The 22,831-nt window shown below is 56.0% G+C and overlaps 5 protein-coding genes across 5 annotated transcripts; 3 read left to right on the forward strand and 2 right to left on the reverse strand.

Annotated features, from left to right (window-relative positions):
- Positions 1-8,666: 8,666 nt before the first annotated feature.
- On the forward strand, positions 8,667-10,275 carry BJ171DRAFT_247948 (uncharacterized protein). Its single transcript, XM_053106656.1, has one exon. It carries the CDS (start codon positions 8,873-8,875, stop codon positions 10,004-10,006), a length of 1,134 nt encoding a protein of 377 aa, XP_052962604.1. The 5' UTR covers positions 8,667-8,872; the 3' UTR covers positions 10,007-10,275.
- On the reverse strand, positions 10,276-12,524 carry BJ171DRAFT_247947 (uncharacterized protein). Its single transcript, XM_053106655.1, has 7 exons — positions 12,195-12,524; positions 11,936-12,012; positions 11,444-11,524; positions 11,166-11,324; positions 10,994-11,070; positions 10,757-10,874; positions 10,276-10,616 (listed from the first exon to the last, which is right to left on the reverse strand). Exons 1-7 carry the CDS (start codon positions 12,439-12,441, stop codon positions 10,545-10,547), a joined length of 831 nt encoding a protein of 276 aa, XP_052962605.1. The 5' UTR covers positions 12,442-12,524; the 3' UTR covers positions 10,276-10,544.
- A 181-nt stretch (positions 12,525-12,705) lies between these two features.
- BJ171DRAFT_478686 (uncharacterized protein) lies at positions 12,706-16,933 on the forward strand (the record flags this gene model as incomplete). The annotated part of the gene is made up of 7 exons (XM_053108907.1): positions 12,706-13,201; positions 13,367-13,499; positions 13,678-13,738; positions 13,836-13,913; positions 13,943-14,260; positions 14,540-15,253; positions 15,377-16,933. The coding sequence occupies 7 exons, from the start codon at positions 12,706-12,708 to the stop codon at positions 16,931-16,933; spliced, it is 3,357 nt and encodes a 1,118-aa protein (XP_052962606.1).
- Positions 16,934-17,459: 526 nt separating this feature from the next.
- On the forward strand, positions 17,460-20,433 carry BJ171DRAFT_524220 (Alpha/Beta hydrolase protein). Its single transcript, XM_053112556.1, has 6 exons — positions 17,460-17,819; positions 17,983-18,183; positions 18,388-18,830; positions 18,912-19,024; positions 19,191-19,409; positions 19,722-20,433. The coding sequence occupies exons 1-6, from the start codon at positions 17,511-17,513 to the stop codon at positions 20,084-20,086; spliced, it is 1,650 nt and encodes a 549-aa protein (XP_052962607.1). The 5' UTR covers positions 17,460-17,510; the 3' UTR covers positions 20,087-20,433.
- Positions 20,309-22,013, reverse strand: BJ171DRAFT_635262 (uncharacterized protein). Its single transcript, XM_053115687.1, has one exon. The coding sequence runs from the start codon at positions 21,940-21,942 to the stop codon at positions 20,530-20,532; it is 1,413 nt and encodes a 470-aa protein (XP_052962608.1). The 5' UTR covers positions 21,943-22,013; the 3' UTR covers positions 20,309-20,529.
- Positions 22,014-22,831: the final 818 nt, after the last annotated feature.

The raw sequence follows: 22,831 nt of genomic DNA on the forward strand, positions 1-22,831 counted from the left end.
GGAGCCGGGGAAGCGGGAACCAGAGGCGGAGCACGGGAGCCGGACTTGAGGGGGCAGGACTTGGCGACGTGGCCGGGCTGCCACAGCGGAAGCAGAGGCGCTCCTGGAAGCGGCGGTTCTTCTCCTCGGGGGTCAGGCGGCTGACGACGGCGGCGTCGATCTGCATCGGCTCGGAGTAGAGAACCGGAGGCTCCTGGGCGGGCGGCTGGAAGGACGGGGTGCGGGAGTTGAAGGCCTGGGTGCCGAAGGAAACAGGGCCAGTGTTTCGGAGCTCGTTGTTGAGCTCGATGATGCGTGCATCGATCTTGAGGCAACGCTCGACGAACGGGACCAAGCGGAGAGGGAGAGGGTCGATGAAGGAGAGGCGCTGCTTGATCTCCCTCGACAGGCCACGGCGGAAGGCGGAGATCTTGGCTTCGTCGTTCCAGGGAAGGTCGGCGGCAACGCGGAGGAACTCTGAGGCATAATCCATGCACGAGCGGTTGCCCTGTGCCATGGAGGACAGGAGCAGCTCGGCAGTGTGGGTGCGGTCGGGATCGTCAAACGCTTGGCGAAAGCGTTCCATGAACGAGTCGAACGAGTGCAGGATTTGATCGTTCGACTCGATCAAGGGAGTCGCCCACTGGAGGGCCGGACCAGTGAGCAAACTCAAGACGTAACCCACCTTGACTTGCTCGGACGGGAACCTGGATGCCTGGAGCATCATGAGCAGGCGGCACTGGTTGACGAAGGGGCGGAACTTTGACCTGGTGCCGTCGAACTTGTCCGGGGTCGGCATGTGCGGGAGCTGTGGGGCGGCGGAAGAATGTGTGGTCCGGAGGAGAACCAGTTCCTCCTGGAGGGCAACGATTTGGGCCTGAGTTGGTCCATGTGGGCTTTGAAAGTGGGGAGCGAGGATGCAGGGAAGACAACAGAGAATAGAAGGATGAGGGCAGCAACGAAGCCTCAGCCAAGCAGGTGGTCAGACAGAGAGAGGGAGTTCGAACAATATGTGAGGACCACGACAAGCAACGACACTGGACGACCAGGTGCTTGGCGAACAACGATAAGCTATATTACGACTTATCAGATAACAACAAGTGTTGTTCGAACTGCAGATACAAAATGGGTGCAAGAAAGGAGGGGCTTTATAGCCAAGAGGGAAACCGAAGGGCGAAAGTGGGCGAGAGGGGTGGAGCGACAAACGAGGGACGAGATGGGGGTGCGAGGGAGGCGGAGCTGCTAGAGAGAGGGGCGAAGCACAGCGCAGTCGGAGGCGAAGTAAGAGTCATCGGCGCCAGCCAATCAGGGAATACACGCCAAGACAAACAAACATGACTCACGGTGCATCACGCGCAGCAGTCCACACGTGTTCCCAACGTGCATGATCATCACACGGGGAGGCCATGGAGACGAAAGACATTGTCGAGGAACAGTGACGCAGTCTCCTCCGCCGACGGCAGTGAACGCCAGGACATAAAGTGTGCCATCTTTGTGAGGCTGCATACCACCACAAAGATGCAGGTGTGACCCTTGGACTTTGGCAGATCAGTGATAAAGTCCATGGTCAGTGTCCCCCAGGGTCGATCGGCTGTCTGGAGTGGCAACAGGAACCCAAACGGCTTGTGTCGCGGAGCTTTCGAGCGTGCACAGGTGTCGCACGTCGAGACGTACTCTTTGACATCTTTCCGATAGGTTTGCCACCAAAACTGTCGCGATACCAGAGCCAGAGTCCGTCGGATGCCTGGATGACCCACAGCGACTGGGTCATGGCACGACTTGAGCGCCGGAACTCGGCACGACTCTGGGACCACAATCCTGTTCTGGAAGGTGAGGTACTGGCCATTCCAGACGAACTTCGGGTCACGACGGTATTTGTCTAGACCGGGATCCCGAGCCTGCTCTTCGGCTATGAGCTGCAGCAAATCCACAGGGTCACTGCGACTTGCAACCGAAGAGCGGGCGTCTCTGCTTCGGAGCACGCGTATCACCGCGGCAGGATCGAGAAGCAGAGGCGGATCCCTCGACACGGAGGCCGACGAAGGGATGTAGTCCGAGCGACGAGACAGGGCATCGGCCTTGCCGTTCCTCGCACCAGGACGGTACTGGATGCGGATGTCGAACCGAGACAAGAACTGGGACCACCGTGCATGACGCTGGTTTAGGATGCGAGCCGTTGCCAGGTACTCCAAGTTCTTGTGATCGGTCAGAACGGCAACGGGATGCTGGGCGCCTTCGAGGTAGTGTCGCCACGCCTCGAAAGCCTCCTTGATCGCCAACAGCTCTTTCTCGTATATGCTGTAGTTACGTTCAGCATTCGAGAGTGTCCGCGAATGGAACGAGCAAGGATGAAGGCGATCATCAGCACCCCGCTGGGAGAGCACGCATCCAAGCGCAAAGTCCGACGCATCTGACTCTACGACGAACGGCTTGGATGGGTCCGGATGCACCAGAACGGGCTCCGAAACGAAGGCATCCTTCAAGGATCTGAATGCTTTATCGGCTTCGCGGGACCACTGGAAGCCATGCGTCTTCCGGAAGAGCCGAGTCATGGGCCCCGCGATCTTTGCGTATCCATCGATGAAGCGTCGATAGAAGTTCGCAAACCCGACAAAGGATCGAAGATCCGAGATGTTGCGCGGTATGGGCCAATCCAAGATCGCAGAGAGCTTGGATCGCTCCATACCGATGCCCTCGGGCGAGACCATGAAACCAAGGAACGAGACCGAGGTTTTGGAGAACTCGCACTTCTCCAGCTTGCAATACAGCTTTGCAGCTCGGAGCTTCGAGAGGACCTGCTTGACGTGCTCTACATGCTGCGACGGATCAGCACTGTAGATCAAGATATCGTCAAGATACGCAATTGCGAACTGGTCCAACTCGGTGCGCAGGACGTCGTTGATGAAGTGCTGGAACGTCGCTGGCGCGTTGGTGAGCCCAAAGGGCATCACCAAGTACTCGAAGTGCCCATATCGAGTACGGAAAGCTGTCTTCCACTCGTCCCCGGAGCGGATGCGCAGCAGATTGTAGGCTCCACGAAGGTCCAGCTTAGTGAACACCTTCGCGCCTCGAAGTCGGTCCAGCAGCTCGCCGATCAGCGGTAAAGGGTAACGGTTCTTTACCGTGATACCGTTCAGTGCGCGGTAGTCAACGCAAAGACGAAGTGAGCCGTCCTTCTTCTTGACGAAGAGGATTGGTGAGCCTGCTGGGGACGACGAAGGACGAACGAATCCCTTGGCAAGATTCTCGTCGAGATAGTCACGCAGAGCGTGAAGTTCGGGCTCGGACAGTGAGTACAGAGGCCCGAACTTTGGCGACTTGCCCGGCTCCAAGTCAATGGGGCAGTCATAAGGGCGATGCGGAGGCAAGGAGTCAGCTTCCTGTTTAGAGAAAACAGACAGGAAGTCCTTGTACTCCGCAGGCACTTCGACAGTCGCAGTGCTCGGCTCGTCAGTGGGCAGGACATGGACCTGAAAGATGGTCAGGGGTTGCGTTCCATGCCTGCATGCATCCAAAGACTCGCGCATCGAGCGGTAATCAATGCTGCAGACGCGGAGAGGAGCGTCCGAGCTGAGAGGAGGGGCGTGGACAAGGTCAGAATAATGTTCGACGGTTACTTTATTCTGAACAATGTCCGAAGAACAAACAACAGGAGGAGGTACATCAAGGAGGGAAAGAGAACTGACAACAGAAGAAGGGGTTTGGGAAGAGCGAAGGGGTTCGGGAGGAACAAGACAAGAAGGGGAAGACGAAGGTGGGAGCGTAGGAGAGGAGCTTAGATCAATCAAAGGAGTGGAATCATCAAGAAGGGGAGTGACATTGGAGGAAGTGGAGCAAGACGAAAGAGAAGTAGTGCATGGAGAGGGGTCGGAATCAACAGAAGGAGGGAGACAAAGAAGACCGCGAGACCAGACAATCTTGGGCTCGGCGGTGCGCAACCAAGGAAAGCCAAGGATAAGTGGTTGATGTGGAGACCTGATCACATCGAACCGAAGGCGTTGCGAGACGTCCCCGAGAATCACCTCGAGTGGAGCAGTCTCGCGGAGGATGGGGCCAGACGACAGCGGCTTACCATCCACGCCTTCCACTGCCAAGGGCGAAGCCTTGGAGCAGGTGGGGACAGAGTGTCGAGCAACAAAGTCCTCGTCGATAAAGTTGCCAGAGGCACCAGAATCGACAAGTCCTTCGCACGACAGAGAATCACCAGAAGGAAGACGAACAGCGACGGGAACAACCAACGAGCAACGACGAACAGACGAAACACAAGACTTTGGTTCGGTACCAGCTTCGGCACCAGGGTTGCGGCTAGCACAGACAGTTAACTTTGCCGAGGGTTGGCAGGACAGCTCAGGTATTTGCACCTGTGGATGAGGTGCAGTTCCCAGTGACACCAGAGGTGCCACGGGTACTATGCCAGAGCTGAGAGTGTCCGCCGGTCCAGAGGCAAGGCGAAGCTGTCCGCACATCACTGCTTCCCCAGTACTTACCAAAGGCACCTTACCAATGTCTTCACTTTCGGAAGGCGGTGGGCACGGCTCCGGTTCAAGGCCTTCACTTAGAACCGGGCCTGGTCGTTTCCCGAACTGAAGTCTTGCACTTCTCCATCTTCGTAAACGATGGTGCGGATGATCCTCGGGCCGGGAGGTCCAGGGGGCGGTCCGGTAGCTCTGGTAGATCCAAACTTGACGGGGCAGTTTCGTACCAAGTGGCCCTTCTTGCCACAGTACAGGCAGAGTCCAAAGCGGCGGCGGCGTTGTTTCTCCTCGGCGGTCAGGGGTCCAGAGACGGCAGAGTCCACTTGCATGGGCTCGGAAACAATGTAGGAGGGGTGCGGCGGAGCGAGGACGGGCGCGGGAGCGATGGCGGGAACGGCAGCGGAGGCGGAACCAAAGGCGAACTGGGAAGACCGGTAGCGGGCAGGCGTGCTTCGGCGCTCTTGACGGCGCTCGCGGATTCGTGCATCGAGCTCGTTACAAAGCTCGATGTACTCCTCCAGATCTCGTGGCAGAGGGCGAACTCGCGAAAGTTCGTCTCTGACATCATCCGACAAGCCAAGTCGGAAGAACGAGATCTTTGCACCGTCGTTCCAAGTCGTATCGGCGGCAATACGAAGGAACTCGGATGCATAGACTGCGCACGGGCGGTTGCCCTGAGACAGTGTGGTGATCACTGACTCGGCAGTCCTGGCCCGATCAGGGTCGTCAAACACTTTGGAAAAGCGTTCTAGGAAATCGCCAAAAGAGTTGAGTCGGGGATCACCCATCTCAAGCATCGGAGTCGCCCACTGGAGAGCCGGTCCAGTGAGCAGACTAATGACGAATCCGACCTTAATCGGGTCAGCAGGGAACCGGTGGGGCTGCATTCGTATATACAGTTTGCACTGATTTACGAATGCCCGGAACCCTTGCCGGTTACCGTCGTAACGGTCCGGCATCTGCACGCTGTACCCAGCGGCAGGAGCATCGCGAGCTGTCCGGAGCTCGGCGAGCTCGGCCTCCAAGGCACGGAGGCGGTCCACGAGGGCAGGATCCATGGCGGGACTGGGACTGGGACTGGGAAAAAAAAAAAAAAAGCGAGGAGGTTCAAGAACAGGAGAGCGAAGAGGGCTCAGACACAAGTGTGCTTGAGGTTCGGACAGGACTAGGAAAGGGGCGGGGCTAGGAGCGGAAGATACCAAGCAGGTGGTATCAGTAGAAGAGAGTTCGAACAAAGTGTAAGGAGTGAACAAGCGCAAGGACGAAGACCAAGTGCTTGGTATGAGCTTTATTAGCTTTTAGCCCCGAACACCAAAGAACAAGTTTTGTTCGAACTGGTGTTCAACATAGGCTCAGACATGCAGGGCTATTTATAGACCGGGAGAAGGTCGAGGGGCAAAAGTGGGCGAGAAGGGTGGAGCATCACAGAGAAGCGAGAAGGGGGTGCGAGAGTGGCTGGTGTGCAAGCGAGAGAGGCTTGGCACAGCCCGGGGACATGTGCCGAGCGGTGGGGGAGGCAGGAAACCAGTAGACGCGGGTGGCAACGGCGCGTGCTCATGCATGGGGGCAAACAAACACGTGGGGACTCATGATTGGTGCGGAGGGCGAGAGCATGCGGGACAATCTCATTGGTCCGTTGTGATGCTGGTCATCACAGCTTATTATGATATTATCGAAATCTTTGTCCTCATAGTCAATAATTATCTGATCGGTTTCTAAATGCTTTAAATTTCAAATATGATTACATGCAATGAGGCAATAAGGTTCTTACTCTTTTCTATCAGGGAATCCATTTCGCGGGTTCAAATCATTGACCTTTCGGTTTTGGAGGAAGGAAGCGATTCGAAACCACGATGCCAATAAATAGTCCAATGGTTTGGGATTTTAAAAATGAATTTTCGCCCCTCGACGGCATTTCCCCAAAACGATTCTTGTTCGACTCAACACCAAGCCTCGTTGGGATGACGAATTGCGCAACTCTTCCCTGTTTGGACCGCCGCTTCACTCACCACTAAACCTTGTCGAGCAGGGGAAAATAATGATCACGAGTCGGTAAAATTTTTTGACGCACCTGAAAATTGAATCTCCATATCCCATTTTGAATTTTTCCTCCTGAATCTGCCCCAAGAAACCCGGACGCCACCAGCATGCTCCGCGGAAATGGATAAAACTTCAACCAGCCTCACGACGCCCCTTCCCCAAAATGTACAAATATGGAATTGCCAGCCGCCCTCTCAGCTAGAGGCGTGTCCTGTCCCACCGCATGCATCAGACCTGTCCAAGGAATAAAATATGGCAAATATTGAAAGTCTGATTACTAGAGGCGATCGTACATGCTACTTGGTTATGGAGACAATAGCCCCCGCCTGAATATGTGTTCTGCAAAAGGAAATCCTTTAATTTTAACAAGTGGACTAGATAAACATTGCAAAAATTATGCAAGAGCAGCGTGAAGGCGTATAGTTGAGACTGGGAGCGACAACAAGACAAATTGTGCGAGAATTCACCAAGGATTCTTGATCTGAAGCTCTCACGCGAAGCAAGACTTCTGACTGCAATAATGTCCACGCGGCTGCGGCCGAGGGAGTTTTGGGGCAAACGAGCGCGTGTCCTCGATTTTCGTCGCTCAATGAAACGTTTCGCAGGCGGCCCACGCTCCTCGGTGCGGGACCCCTCGTCGAGGATAATACGCTGAGGGCAACCGGTGAGGTCAAATTGCTGCTTTTCTCGAGAGCCCAATTCATCCAGGCATTTTCGAGTAGCCATTCCGAGCTATGCCATCAAGCGCCCCCAATTACAATATAACCCTGCTTTCTTCCAACGGGGATTGCCAGGCTACAACTGCGCTTCAAGACGTCCTGAGAAAGGTTGCCTTTCGTCGTCATTTCAAGTCTCTCGAATTTCAAGTCATTCCGTTTTCTTTTAAACGTCGAATCAACCCACTTCCCCAAAATGGCAGCTTCAATACCACCATCCTGGTATTTACCCACGAATTGATGGAGGAGATTATCAAGGACTATGAGACGGATGAAGCCAGTTCCTCTTGGGCACCAATAAAATCGGTGTCTGGCCCTTCACACGCCGGCTCAATATTAGTCGCGCACTTCTTGAGGCTGAATGACGAAGGAAAAGCCGAATTTCCATATGATGCCTTTGAAAGTACAATGTCCTATAACAGACCAATGTACGATCATTTGAAGAAGCTATTCACAAGTGTGAAACATCTGACGAGCTGCTATTGTGATCGGGATCAGCCATATTTGATGGCCATTCCACTTCTCAATACCATTTTCGACGATTCTCAAAAGTCAAAGTCCGCCAAGACAATTTCGTGTACTCAACCATTTCACCCCAATGTTTATATCGACAAAATTAAAATCACGAGGATGATGAAAATCCTCACATGTACTGGCCGATTGATTTTGACCGGGGAAACTGGAATTGGAAAATCTGTCCTCATGAGGCAAATGATCGCCGCTCTGATGGGCGAGCTTACTTTAGCCGATTTCACCAGAGCCGATATTCAAATTGACTTGATGAAAATTCCCCAGTATTCAAAAGTAATATGGATCGACTGTGATACAAAATATGCCATCTACGATAGTCTCCAAAACAGCTTCTCTGATTCCTCAGTGAAATCCATCGTCGAATATGCCACCAAATTCTTCAGTGAAGAATCAAAACTTTTAATTGTTCTTGACAATTTCAGCAACACCAAACTGTTGGAAGATGTCTTTTCGGCGCCCCTTCAGGTCGGACAGCGGACGGATATTATTGTTTCATCAACAAACTCTCATTTTATCGATTTCTCTGGGCTATCAGAATTTTTGAAGTTGCCAGATGAGGGAGATGCTTGCTTCTTGTCTATATCTCGGTGGGAGTCCGAAGTGTCAATGAATTATTTGAAATCTATCCTGGTAGCCAAAATTGGTGAATACGGTATGGATGAAGAAATTGGGCTCAGAAGTCTTGTCCAAGGATGTTTCAATCACCCCCTTGCTCTCCGGCTGCTCATTAGCCTTCTCAAGTTGCCGATCACATTTGACTCACGCAGGAAGCTCAAAAATTCCCTAATGTCGGTATCGGACTTGGAATCCCCTAAAAGCTCATTGAAGATCATCGTGGAAGCAATATTGAACTTCAAGCGAAAATTTACTCGAGGATTTCAGCGTGAATGCAATATTCTTGGTGCTTTGAGCTTCATGTTCAACCTGAATATTTCGTCAGTCATGATTCAAAAAATCGGGGAAAGCCTTGGAATGAAATCCGATGGTACGTACGCTCATCAGGTTTGAAATACCTGCCTATATTTTGTTATTTCTCACTTATTGTCCAAGTAACTTGTTTCAGGGTCTCGCGATATTCGGTCTCTCTGCTCCACAGGATTAATTGAGCTGCGATCGACAGACAATTACTCAATGCATCCCCTTATTCAAAACGCAATTCGAGAATATTTTAAACGGTCCGTGGACTTGGACCTGCTCGGGGTCCAGAAAGTCGCACAAGAAACACTGTTGAAATTGAGTGAAAATGGGCCTCTCTCCCTCATTCAGCACTTCGAAACGCTGTCAAGTCATCTATATCAGAAATACCTGGACAATGCAGCCACAGTCGATCTTTACTTTCAAATGGGAATGATCGCCTTTGATCATAGACTTTATCCGGATTCGCTTACGTTTTTTACAAATTGTCAAAATCGACTGAATGACCAAGTCGATATCAAATGCTGCACTTCCATTCTTCGAGTTCATATTCAAAAGGGCCTAGTGTTCCAGGAACTCAACAAAATCGATGATGCCATTTTACAATTTGAGTGGGTTCGGGAATACGTCTTCCAGAATTACACTGAAAAACTCTTTCTCCATTATTTGCCGATACTTGAGCGACTTCAAAAGCTCTACTTCAAATGCGAAAACGTCGATGTGGCAGCAAGGAAATTGAAAGATACTCTTGATGTATGCGCAGCGAACACGGACGCACGACCTCGACTGTTTTATGTGAAAGTTCTGATAGAATCATCAGTATTCAATATTGAACATCAACATCTCACCGACGCTCTTGAAACAATCGCGCAAGCAGGCAAAATTCTAGAAGCATTCAATGACAGTGCTTTTCTCGAAGAAAAAATCAATTCTTTGATGAAGCTCGCTGAGCTATGCCAGAGGATCGGAAATACTGTCGATGCGCAATCATTCTACCAACATATTGTCAACACAATTCCTTCTGACCTCCAAAACAACTATCAATATTATATGGCGAAGGCCGTGGAAAAACTTGAAGCAACAAAACCACTCAAAGATGATTCTGACAACAAGGACCAACGCACAGCTTCAAACCGGGGTTCCCAGCCAGAGGATTATTCCCAAGCTTCCTCGCTCAACAAGGAATTGGGACCAGACGAAAGTGAATCGGTAATGATTCCTCTTCCCGGACAATTTCCTGAAAACCAAGAGTTGAAGGTGGTTTCAGAGCATCGACCCTGGTTAATGTCCAAATCTCGTGTATTGCTTCTGATCATAATGTTGATATTCGTGATTAGTTACTTGATATGATGGCGACTATTCGCACGTACTCGATTGGCTGAAAGCAGTGAAATCAACAAGAAATTCGATTATTACGAGATATGGTAAACTTGTTCCAACAGGCTCTTTGAAATATATACATATCGATCACTTCAGCAACTTTGGTTCCCACCATCGCTAAATACTAGCAGATGGGACACTCCCGATGTCGCATGTCAGCGCAGTATGCAGTGGCCTGCATCAAGCACAGCCACATGCAATGAAATCAGCTCCCGAGTGAAGACTGCCGAGCGAAGACCTCCAGTCGCTCCCTGGTCCCCACAGTCGACCTGCAGTGCAGCGATGGAAAGATGTAATCAGGACCCAGAATCAAGCGGCACCCCTGGCTCAAAACAGGGAATCCCGTTCCGTTTTAGGAACGCTGTATGCGGGGTCGATGTATTTCATCAAGCGCAATGAGGCTTGGGCGAGGGGGTGGTGGTGAGCGAGCGGGTGGGTGGGTGCCTTGTCGCTTGCTCCGGCTTCTTGGTCTGTCGGTGCTAAAGCGGCTCGGTCGTTGTTGCGGCATCTATGCATCCCCGCTCGTCTCGTTGCGCTTCGGTGTGGTTGCAAACCAGGTGGACCAGATCCGCTTTGCATACTGTGTGCGATGGGAAAGAACGGTCGGAGATGTAAGGCGGCCATGGTGCTCAGCAGGAGCGCATTCACGGGATGGCGATGGCCACCTACTCATGTCGCAGACGGGGGGGGGTGAGCAGCGGACCGTATGCGATGGCTTACCTGCACGAGGTTTTCGTGGCGCAGAACCAGCTTTCGGAGCTCGGTCTCGTCCGAGCCAGCCAGCAACGAGAGGATAATGTGCAGATATGCAAACACTGTGGCGTCCAGATACGACGGCCTGCGATTGCGGGACGAATACGATATGTCGAGCATTAGCGGGCGAGTCATGGGTCGATGAGGGCTTACTATCGAGTCATCACTGTTGGGGATCGTGTGGATGGGTGCTGCGGCACTTGCCTGACGCCGCCAAAGTACGAGTGCTGACCGAGCTTGACAGAGAGCGCCGAGAGCGCCTGCTCGGCTTCGCGGTAAATCTAGATGCATCATTGCGTCTGTCAGTTGCCAGCCACCGAGCCTCCGCACTGTTGCCGCTGGGGAGGGGAAGGAGAGATTGCCGCTTGGCGCCCACCTCATCTCGATACAAGACTGGCTTGCGATTCAGCATCCAGGCGAGCTCCTCGGACCGCTTGATCCGCAGAACCACAGGCCCAAGCGGCCAAGCCAATTGACTGAACCTGCAATGCAGCAGCTTCTCGGCAATCTTGATGTCGTACCAAAGGCTGTGGGTCTGCTCATTCGATGAAGCATGCAGTATCGGTGGGGAGGCCGACATGAAATTAGTATGTGAGCGTCGCTCATAGCAGGCACTCGAGGCGATTACCAAACCATCGGCTCGGCAGTCCCTACCAGCGCAAGCTTGAGGCGAGAGTCGGCAAGGCTCGAGAAGGCCATGGTGTCGAGATCGGGTTTGACATGCAGTTCAGGGAACTGCCACCGATATGGATGAAGATGCGGATGTGGATACAGGTGGCCGATCGGATGGCATTGTGGGCAGCATCGAGGGGGGCGATATTGATTGGAGCCGGTCACGGTTGTTGGCAGACGATTGTGCAAGGAACAAGACATGAACCAGATCAGTGATCTCGCCAACGTGCAGCTGGGTGGTGCTCCTGTCAATGGACCCGAGGACATGGGATTCAGAGAGCAGCCCAGAGCATGATCCAGGAGACGATTCCGAGTCGAGTGTCCTCCACAAGACCGGGCACATTCATTCATTCATGCCCACGGTCTGTGCAGTGACCAAACGAGCAAAGGCGGGTGATGCGCGGTCTCGGCAGATGGATTTCAGGACCCCGTCGCAGACCAGCGATTCGGTTTGCTGTTCATGGTGGCACCTACATTCTTTGCGACTTCGTCGACGATCTGCCGCCCGGCGAGCACTCTGTTGTCGAGCGTCACCAGGAACGGAAGCTGGCCTGGAATCCGTCAAACAGGGTCAGATGAGGGTCAGATGCAAGCTCCAAGAGTCGAGCGGCTGTGGATTCCGGTGCAGAACACCTCCGTCTTGGCCGGCCTGCCGTCCTTCCCAAGATGCATCGGTGCGGATGCCGAGTTCAAGTCGTCGGATGGGCACAGCCTCATCGGTGCTGCGACGCACCTGATGGAGACATTTCTGGATTGCAGGTCTCTCGAACGGCATGGTTGAATCCGTAGAAGGACAGAAACGCCTGTATTCGCACACATTCGACGTCGATCGAGGTGATGTGGTGTTTTTGTGCTGGATAGACATAGAGGATGGGCAGTGGGGAGCTGCTGGCGCCCGGAGCAGTGAAAGGCGTGCTTGGGGGCAGCACCTCGGGGTGCAGATACGGCAGCGAGTTCCACCACAGCTTGAGCGACTCCATTGGGATGCGGTGCAATGCTTGTGCCAGCGCAGATGCAGACGCAGATGCAGATGCGGGCGGCTGTTCAAGTGCGGATGCAGATGTCGCATCGCGCAGGGGCCGCTCCAGCCCGTCCGCCTGCAAAACGCAAACGGCGCGAGGGCGGTGTGGTCCCACGTGACCGAGGCGTCCAGCCACAGCCTCTCTCGCTCGAAGCGGCCGAATTCCCTCGCCGTTGCGTGGCATGCCTCTGCAGCGATCGCCGGCTGCCCCAGCAACACCCCCATGTCGCTTCTGTCGGCCCAGCAGTACTACCAGCTGCCCTCGGTCCAGGCGGCGCTCGAGCCGCTGCGGAGGAGAGTCGCCAAGCACATCCGCAAGCACCGCCCGCTGAAGCGTGCCCCGTCGTCCATCTTCACATCCGCCTCCATCGGGCTCTTTGTCGCCCAGCTCCGGGACTTTCACTCGGCCGCGATCGCCCAGCAGGCCGCGGACGTGCCGCTGCGGTTCCCGCCAAAGCTCTTCAAGGATATCGCCGAGAGAGGCTCGCTCTTTGAGATCCTCACGGTTGCGTTTTTGTTCCTGGCCGATCACAACTGGCTCGAGGGCTGGGACTTTTCCGCCCGCAGCCGATTCTCGGACCACATCCGCCTCTTGAACGCCATCCAGGATCACCTGCTCTCAAATGCGCTGCTGGATCGCAAGTATATTGCTGTCAATGTCGAATCCCTGCCAAAGGACACTGAGCGCGAGCTGATTCAGACTATCGAGCATCTCGGAGGTACGGTCCGCATGCTGCCTTTCAGGCGGACCCGATGGCGGAGCACATCCCGGGCGCTGTCTTGGTCTCTTGGCTGTTTGTATCAACGGCTGCTCTCCTGACCATGCCGCTGACAATCGAGTCGATGGCTGGCTGCTTTCTGGACACGCTTTGCCGCTCCCGCAGGTATCCATGTCCCGGCTGACCACGAGAATGTCACGCATGTCATCTGCGAGTACGCCGACCCGACGCAGTCGGCGGGCGAAGAGTACTATCGCACTATCGAGAAGCTGGATGGATTCTGCCTACTGCATTATTGGTATGTCGGTCAGCGTCATTCGGAATTCCGGACGGGTGGAGTCAAAGCCTCGAGTCCGGATCGCAATGGCGTCCAGGTGTGGGCTGGAAACCAGAGCACTCCGGACACCTCTTGAATCCGATCGGCCCTGATCTCCCGAGCCTGGCTCCAAGCTAACAGTGCTTCAACTTTCGTCCAGGTACAAGCCGGACTCTCAAGACATCTGGGTCGTCCACAGCGAGGAGTTGCTGGATCCCGAGGTACCTGGCCGGTTGAAGAATACACCCGCCATGTGGCCCAGACCATTGCCCTCACCGTGCTGATATCGTGGCTTGTATTCTCTCCCTTCATCATCAGCCGCCGCCGCCGCACGTCCGGCCGTGGCTCGTCAGCTCCCGTTGGCTTACCGACAGCCTCAAGTATCACGAGTGGATGGTAACTATGCCACTGTACTGGTCTCACAGCGAGAGGCACGGCTCTCGACCTTGACGGCACCACGTCACTGCGTGGATTGCATATGGCTAACCCGCACGAACTGTCTCCATTCCTGGCCAACGATTCAGAATGAAGAGGACTATGAGATTGAGGCGCCAGACGACGGGGAAAACGACGACGGCACTGCGAGCAGCACCTTCCGCAAATCCAGCGATATGGGTGAGGAGGTGTCAGTCGAGGATGACGATGACGACGGCGACAGCGACAGCGACAGTGGCAACAGCAGCAGTGACGATGATGACGACAATGCAGGTTTACACAGCCAAGTTGCGAGCGATCAGGACGAAGTAAGCATCGATCAAGATCCAGACGACGAGGACCCCTACGACGAAACCGTCAATGATCCACAAAACGAAGACGGCGACGAAGAGGACGAAGATGAGGGCGAGGACGAAGACGAAGACGAAGACGATCGAAACTCGGACCAAGACCAGGATGACGATGACGATGATGATGACGACGATGACGATGACGAAGATCGCGACGACAGCGATGGCGACGGCGATGGTGATGGCGATGATGATACCAGCGAAGCTGCCTGCAGGACGGTGAATGCCACAAATCAGCCCTACCGCGCACCAAAGGTCATCATCAAGTCGTCTGGCCAGCGAAGCTCGGGTCCCCGCAAGTCGCATGCCGGCCGAACCCACAATGGATACCACAACGAAGACGACAACGACTCTCAAGGCGACAGGCTCTCTGAAACCCTCGATGTGAAAGACGACGCTACGGCACCGCGGAGCCGCTCGATCAGCCTGGCGTCGCTCGGTCGCAACAAGGACGACTCGAGTGGCCGCTACGAAATCGAAAAGCGTCTGCGATACGGCATCTCGCTCGCGAACCAGTCGGATTTTGAGTCCCACCCCAAAGTGGTCAAGATCGACAACGACCTGCGTGGGTTCCGAGCGCGGCGATACGAATACGAGCCTGTGCATCCCAGCGAGATTGCCAACGTGTTCCAGCCGATCAGCAGCGCACTCGACGCGGACGAGGACAGCGACGAGCCCAAGTCTAAGGAGCGGCCTCCGTTCCCTGAGCGCAGCCAGTGGTTTTCCTTTGACGGCATCCACGAAGCCGAGCTTCTTTACTTTCCTGAGCTCCGGGATGCCGACGACCTTGAGGGCTACATCCGCTTCCGCAACAAAATCATTGAGATGTACTGGGCCAAGCCCGAGTCGTTCCTGAGCCTGCGCAACATTGACCGCAAGATCCGCCAGCAGCCAGTGGATCTGCTTAAAATGCATCAGTTCCTCGAGCACTGGGATCTAATCAATGCTCAGGTAGGTGCTTCTATCAAGGCATATGCACTGCGGGTGGGTGCACGGATGGTGGTTGATTGTTGAATGCCGCCTATGCCAATCGCTCACAGCCGACACCGTTGACAATCCCGAACAACCCCCCAGGCGCGCGATTCCGGGCTGCTGTGGGAAGTACTCAACAATGCATTCACACCGCGCAATCTCGAGGATATACCGACAAGCGAGAGCCAGGACCTCGTCTACCACCACGATCTCGAGCCTTCCAGCACCTACCACGAGCCGTCGCTATCACTCATTCGGCCGCAGCTGTGCCGCACATGTCGCAGCACCCTTACCAAGTCGCGGATCTACTTCAACCCGAGCTACAAAGAGTACCTCCTCTGCCAGACATGCTATCTGGACGGGCAGTACCCGCCAATGTTTAACGGACAGAGCTTTGTGAGACTCGAGTCAATGTTTGAGTACCTTGCCTGCGACAACCCCAAAACCAACACGTTCTCCGAGTGGACCGAGCTCGAGACACTGAAGCTTCTCACCGCCGTTGAATCGTTGGGCGTCAACTCGTGGCCCGAAGTTGCAAAGGCCGTCGGAACTCGAACAAAGGAAGAGTGCGTCATGAAGTTTGTCCAGCTGGATCTGGGCGAGGAGCTGCTCACCAACCGCAGCCCTCTTGCCGATCTCGATGGCTCAGTCGATCCCGCAAGCACGCAGTTGGTTTCACCGAGCATCGATGTACCGAGGGCTGACTGTGCCAACCTCGGTGCCAACAAGCATCCATCGGAGCCATCGCAGCATCAAGCCATACAGAAGCCAGCAGAATCGTTGGAATCTCGGGCAGTGTGCCCGCCTTTGAGCGATGGCCCTTCCACTGCCGAGGCCGTCAACACAGAAGAATCGGATCTCGATATTGACTCGGTCGACGATGTGTTGATGACGGATGCCGTCGCGGCTGAGGATGCATCCGACGAGAGGCGATCGACGAGACTTCTTGGCACAGTGCCCGCTGAATCTGTCCTTGCCTCAGACCATCCCCAGCCCGACCGATCCAAGTCGAGCCCCGAATCTACTGGCCCACTGCACTGTTGCGGAATCGAAAAGTCCAACGAGGCCGCATCGACTGGACAGCCAAGTTCATACTGCGTTCTGTCAGAGTCGCCGAATCCGATCGTGGCACTGCTGGGCTTCTTGGCGAGAGAGCTGGCTCCATCTGTGGCTGCCGCCGCCGCAAAAGGTGCCCTGAAAGTCCTGTGTGCGGAGCTTGACGACGAAGCCGACTCGGGGTCCAAGCTCACGACTGGCGCAGGCGGCGTGGCCCAAGCGAAGCCGTCCACCGCCATGATGCCGATAAAACCAGAGCCAGGAGTGGACGCTGCTGCGGTGGCATCTGGACTAGCATCTGCAACAGGCACGGGAACGCCACCAACGACATCGATCAAGGCTCCAGCGAACAGCGCCGTCGGCTTACCGGACACCAAGCCTGCACCCGGAAGAGACAGTAGTCGGGCGATTCCGCCGAGCACCGAGTCTCTGGCGTTCGAGTCGGCGCTCGGCCATGCCAGGGAAGAAGCCCGGCGCACAGCACTTTACGAGTCTGATAGGATCACCGGCTGGATCTCGGCGCTGATCGACATCCAAACGCATGCGATCCGCGAAAAGCTGTCATTTCTGGAGCGCCTCGAACGACAATTAGATGGGCCGTGAGTGCCAGAAGCAGAGCAGCGGTGTGTCGCGATATACACTGCTGATCGGACACTTTGCGACGACGGTACCGGATGGACCGGTTGGACGAGCATCGAGCCCCGTATCAGTGCCGTAATAATACATTTCAATACAGCATCCCCGAAACGAAGCAGGATACCCTGTTTTGAGCCAGGGGTGTCGCTTGATTCTGGGTCCTGATTACATCTTTCCATCGCTGCACTGCAGGTCGACTGTGGGGACCAGGGAGCGACTGGAGGTCTTCGCTCGGCAGTCTTCACTCGACAGTCGATTTCATTGCATGTGGCTGTGCTTGATGCAGGCTACTGCATACTGCGCTGACATGCGACATTGGGAGTGTCCCATCTGCTAGTATTTAGCGATGGTGGGAACCAAAGTTGCTTCTGGGCAGCATGGCAAACCGCAGCTGGTTGTGGCGAGGCCAACGTGACCGCACATGACTGCACTGCCTGGTGTTCCAAATCCCACGGCGTTCGATCCCTTCGATCCCTTCGATCCCTTCGGTTCTGTTCTCCTCCCACCTTTGCCCTGGATCCTGTCGACGGCGCCTGCCGCTGCCATGACCTGGATACAGTCTCTGCTCTCGCTCGGTTGCCTGGCCGCCGTGGTTGGCCGGGTCGCATCGCTGTCCGGGGTCGTCGAGAACCCCACGGCCCAGCCCTGGAATGTCTCTCGCCTGGCCGATCCTGGGAGCATCGATGCGGCCTTCTCGACCAAGACGGTGGTTGACGACCAGGGCCTGCAGTGGTCCGTTTGGACGCATGTACAGTTCACCGACTACGCCCTGCGGGTGACCAGCAACTCAACCCTCTGCGACCCGAATGTCGCCCAGATCCACGGCTACATCGACGTCGGAATCGGAAAGCATGTCGGTATTGCGGGGAGGGCCGAGCCTGTCTCCCGCTTCTGGGCTGTTTGGGGCAGCAGCAGCAGCAGCAGCAGCACCGGGCACCGCAGCAACTAACGCACCTCCTGAACGCCGTCTCCGAACGTCGTCCCCGCTGCGACCGGCACCTGGACCCTGTTGCCAGTTCTTCTTTTGGTTCTTCGAGTCCCGCCGCAACCCATCCACCGATCCCCTGTTCCTATGGCTCAACGGCGGCCCGGGGTCGTCCTCCCTCATCGGCCTCTTCATGGAGCTTGGCCCCTGCCAAGTCAGGGCGGGCGGCACCGGCACCACCGTCAACCCGTACAGCTGGAACAGCATCGGAAACATCATCTTCCTCGACCAGGTGAGCCGCCCTCGGCAGTGTCATCCAGTGCTGTTCGGGGGAAGGTGCGGCCGGCCAACCGACCCATTCCCCCCCCCCTCGAGTGTGGCTGCTCGCCAACAACATTCGTTCGCACCCACTGCCTCATCCACTGCCTCATCCACTGCCTCATCCACTGCCTCATCCGTATCCATTGCCCCGCTCCCCATCTCGCCGTGCCACCAGCCCGTCGACACCGGCTTCAGCTACTCGGACAATGCCTCGGCAGCCACCTTCACGAGCGCCGATGCCGCCAAGGACGTCTATGCCTTCCTGCAAATCTTCCTCGCAGCCAACTCGCAGTACCGGCACCTTCCCTTCCACACCCTTGGCGAGTCCTACGGAGGCCACTACGTCCCCGCTGTCGCCAGGGCCATCGTCGACAACAACGCCAATGCCACCGCCAACGCCACCTCGGGCCTCCTCCCGATCAATCTGGTGTCGATCGCCATCGGCAACGGCATCACCGACCCGCTGAACCAGTATTCGTCGTACCCGCTCATGGCGGCCGACACCAAGTACGGCCCCATCGTGGGCTCGGATGTGATTGCGACCGTCCAGGCGGCCGTCCCGACCTGCTTGAACATGATCCGCGGCTGCTACCAGACCCTCAATTCCGGAATCTGCTCGTAGGTGTTGCCTGGCCGAGGAAAGTGCTGGCAGCGGGAGACTGGCCTCTGAACTGACCCGGACTCGTCGTCAAACCACAGCAACGCAACCGACTACTGCAACACATATGTCTTGGACGGCGCCTTCGTCAACAATCGCAACATCTATGACATGCGTGTCAAGTGCTCCGTTAACGTCGTTGATTGCTCTGACTGTGGGTATTGTGCTTGCCCTTGTCGCCATAGTAGACTGCACCGCCTGCTGTGCGATTGGCAGAGCAACATGATGCGCCAATATGTTCCTCGGCCCCTCTGTGCTCCCAATCATGGCATGCTCAACCTGGCGCCTGGACGCTGATTGGACCCGTTGTGATGCTGCAGATCCGATGATGGACGACATCAGTACCTACCTCAACCTCAACAGCACGCTCGTCTCTCTGGGCCTGAACCGCACGTTTGTGATGTCGTCCGACGTTGTGTACAGTCGCTTCACCGGCTCTGGCGACTGGATGATGCCCTATGTGAACGATATTCCGCCTGTGATGGCCAAGGGAATCAGCGTCCTGATCTATGCGGGTGATGCCGACTACATCTGCAACTGTGAGTGGCCCATCTTTGGCATGGACGACTGAATGCTCAGCAAAGCTAGGCCGAGCCGAGCAAAGCCGAGCAAAGCTGGGCTGGACAGAGTTAGTTCGTGCCTCGGTTCAATCGCTCTCGCAGCATGCATGTACTACTCGCTACCGCGCGTGGCACTTTGACACCCATCATTGACATCCACCATCGGCACCTACCGTTGGCACTCACCATGGGCATCCACCATGGGCTCTGGCAATCGGTACCAACACCACGCCCTGACTTCCACCTCTCCACAAACATCCGCTCCCGTAATCCCATTGCGGCTCTCACTAGGGATCGGCAACAAGGCATGGGTTCTGAACCTGACTTGGCCTGGCCAGAGGCAGTTCCAGAACACCTCCGATCTGATCTGGATCAGCCCGAGCACCAAGCAGCCGGCTGGCGAGATCCGCAGCTACGACACCTTCAACTTTATGAAGATCTACGGCGCCGGCCACCTCGTTCCTTACGACCAACCCCAGGTTGCCCTCGACATGATCACCGCTTGGACCAACAGCAGCAAGTACTTTGTGAAGGGCTCCACCGAGCCGTCTGCCAGCGCGGCCTCGGATCTCTCGGTCTCGAGACGCCAGGGAGTGGTCTGGGCAGCGATTGCGATCGTCCTGTCGTCGCTTGTCTCGATCAGCGGGATCTTTTAAAGCGCGGCTGGTCGCCCCAGGACACTGCTGCATTCAAATGCAAGCAGGCAACGCTCAGCACAGCACAGCCCTTCCCTGGTTCGTTTGAAGGCCCCACAGTCGTCTGTCTATGCATATGTCGATGAACCTCTTTTTGTTTCAGTTTGTCTCTGCTTTGCATTTTGTGGTTTGCATTTTGCGGTTTGCATTTTGTGGTTTGCATTTTGTAGGCTGCTCTCTAGGCCCAAGCCACCATGTACTTTCAACTACCAAAACGCCACTGTCGCTCCACTTGTTTGTCACCACTTGGCGGAACCGCCGTCTGTTGGTTCAATACTATCAGGACGCTGTCACTTGTCGCTATAAGACCGTGTTCCGTGTGTGGCAGAGCAGATCCATGATTCACCTGCAGTCGATGCTTCGGCCTCGTCTGCAGTACGGCCATCGACCCGCGAGGGCTGTCCTCAGTCAGAGGACGGACTTTCCTCCTCCTCCGCCTCGTCTTCGTTTTCGTCTTCGTCTTCGCCGCTGTCGTTCTCGCCATCCTCCGGGTCGCTGGCAGGAAGCTGGGCAAGCACGTCGTCAAAGAGGCGTCCGAATTGTAGGTTGCTCGGTGCCGGTGCGGTCTCGCTCTCGGCAGGCAACTCCTCGGACCAGCCCTGTGCCTTCCACCACTCGGCCGTGATCCGATCGACATGTTCGTTGGAGGCACTAATGGCTGTGCAGACGAATCGATGGGTGCGCCAACCCGTCTGCTGGCATCGCTTGGAGCAGAAGGCCTCGCCGCACCGGCACTCGTTCTTGGTGGGCTCACCGCACTCCTCGCAGCTCCGCAGCTGGTGGGGTGCATCCTTGGCGACATCGTACGAGACGTGGTTGAGTAGGTAGTCGAGGTTCATCTGGAAGCCGCTCTTGAGCTTGTCCGAGACTGGCTTGAGCGTAAAGCCGACCTTTTTGAAGAGCTGCTCGTGCTGGCTGTAGCTCAGGCTGGCGTCGGTGCCGCCGAGGCCGTCGTATTGGTCCATCAGATACGCAAAGCGTCGGTCGAGTTCGCGATGGCGGATGTAGTTCTTGATTTGCAGAGCGATGCCATCGTCGGGAATCCCACGCAGACCCTCTGGGATCTCGGTCACGTCGCGGATCCAGCCTGGAGGGCCGGGGTAGAGCGGGGGCAGCTCTGCATAGTTGACCCGGTGCTTGCTCTCAAAGAGCTTCTGGGCCAGCTCGGCCTGCGCTCGCCGCTCGAGGGTGCGCTGGACCCGGGCAGCAAGCTCGGCCTGTTTCTCACGACGCTCCTGCTCGGCCCACACCTTGCGCTTCTCTTCCAGATGCCTCTCCTTTGCGCGTTTCTGGGCCTCGATGTGCTCCTGCCGCTGGCGAGCAGCCTCGTCCAGGGTCTGCTGGTGATGCAGCTCGGCCTTCTTGCGCTCCTGCTTGCGGAGGTTTTTGACGAGCACCCGCAGCGTCTTCCTACAGACATCGGCGAACTGGGGGTTGTCGCGTAGAATGGCGTCGATCAGCTCGTTGAGGGTGATCTCTTTGCCATGGCTGTCGAGGGTCTGAGGCGGCTGGGTGGATAGATGCGTGAGAATGACACTGACGAGCTGCTGGTGAGTGGACTCGGAGAGCATGACGCCAGCGGGATGCGATATGATGCGACAAAGGTACCGATGGAGTTTATTCGGGTGGCCCGGCCGACTTGGCTGGGTTTGGTTGGGGGCTGGCCGGGCTGGCCGGGCTGGACAAGTCGGATCGAGCGGGCTCAGCGATCTGGAATGGGCAGCCCTGCCCTGATTGACGCTGCGAGGAGCCAAGCCAGCACATTGCAAGATCGATCCGCACGAGGCGAGTGCGAGTGCGAATGCATGTGGAAACATACACCAGCCGCCCTCTGGGACTTGCACCAGCCTTGCGTGGCTCCCACGCACAGGACCTATTCGAGGCAAAGACCATGGCCGCGACAAGGCCCTGGAGAAAGGCCAGCGCCAGCCATGGAGAGGAGATGCTCGCACGGACAGGTCAGGCTGCACCACAGAGAGCGTGGCCTGCGAAGGGGTGGGATCGAGGGTTGTGCCCTCCCTTCCACACGGCGGGCTCGAGTGGTGCAGGGGGGGGGCATGAGCAAGGCCGGGCGAGAGAGCAACAGCCATGGGGAGATGAGAGACGCGAGCGCAATGGCATGATGATGGTGATATTGCGAGTGAACATTACCAATCATTAATAGCATCGCGAGTGAACATTATCGGTCATTAATAGCATCGCGAGTGAATATCACCAACGACGATACCGGCCTTGTCTGCTCACATGCCCCCGGTGCGACGGCGGCCTTGCGTCGTTCGCTCGCACCAACGCCCACCGCAACAGCAGGCCCACCCTCTCGGCCGCCATGCTGGGCGCCACCAGCGCAAGGCGGTGCATGTGCGGTTGTTGATAGCAGTTACCCGCTAATGCATATTCTAACGACATCCTGCATGCACATATCCTCTGCTTGACCAACAACATCCACGTCCTGATGATTGCATTCCCATCCTACTTCTGCTGTCGCCCCCTCTTGGCACTCCCCGTTTGCATCTCCGTTTGCATCTCCGTTTGCATCTCCGTTTGCATTTCACCATCGACCCATGCGCATATCCGCAATTTACCGTCGCTTTGTCGCGGCCCATCCCCAGTCGATCCCATCAACCCACCTTCCCCCCGACCCACCACCACCACCAACACCCACCCTCGGCCCGCTCGCACAGGCCCGCTCGCCCGCGGCCCCACCAT

The sequence above is a fragment of the Polychytrium aggregatum genome (genome assembly GCF_025602895.1).
Source record: "Polychytrium aggregatum strain JEL109 chromosome Unknown BJ171scaffold_55, whole genome shotgun sequence".
NCBI lineage: Eukaryota > Fungi > Chytridiomycota > Chytridiomycetes > Polychytriales > Polychytrium > Polychytrium aggregatum.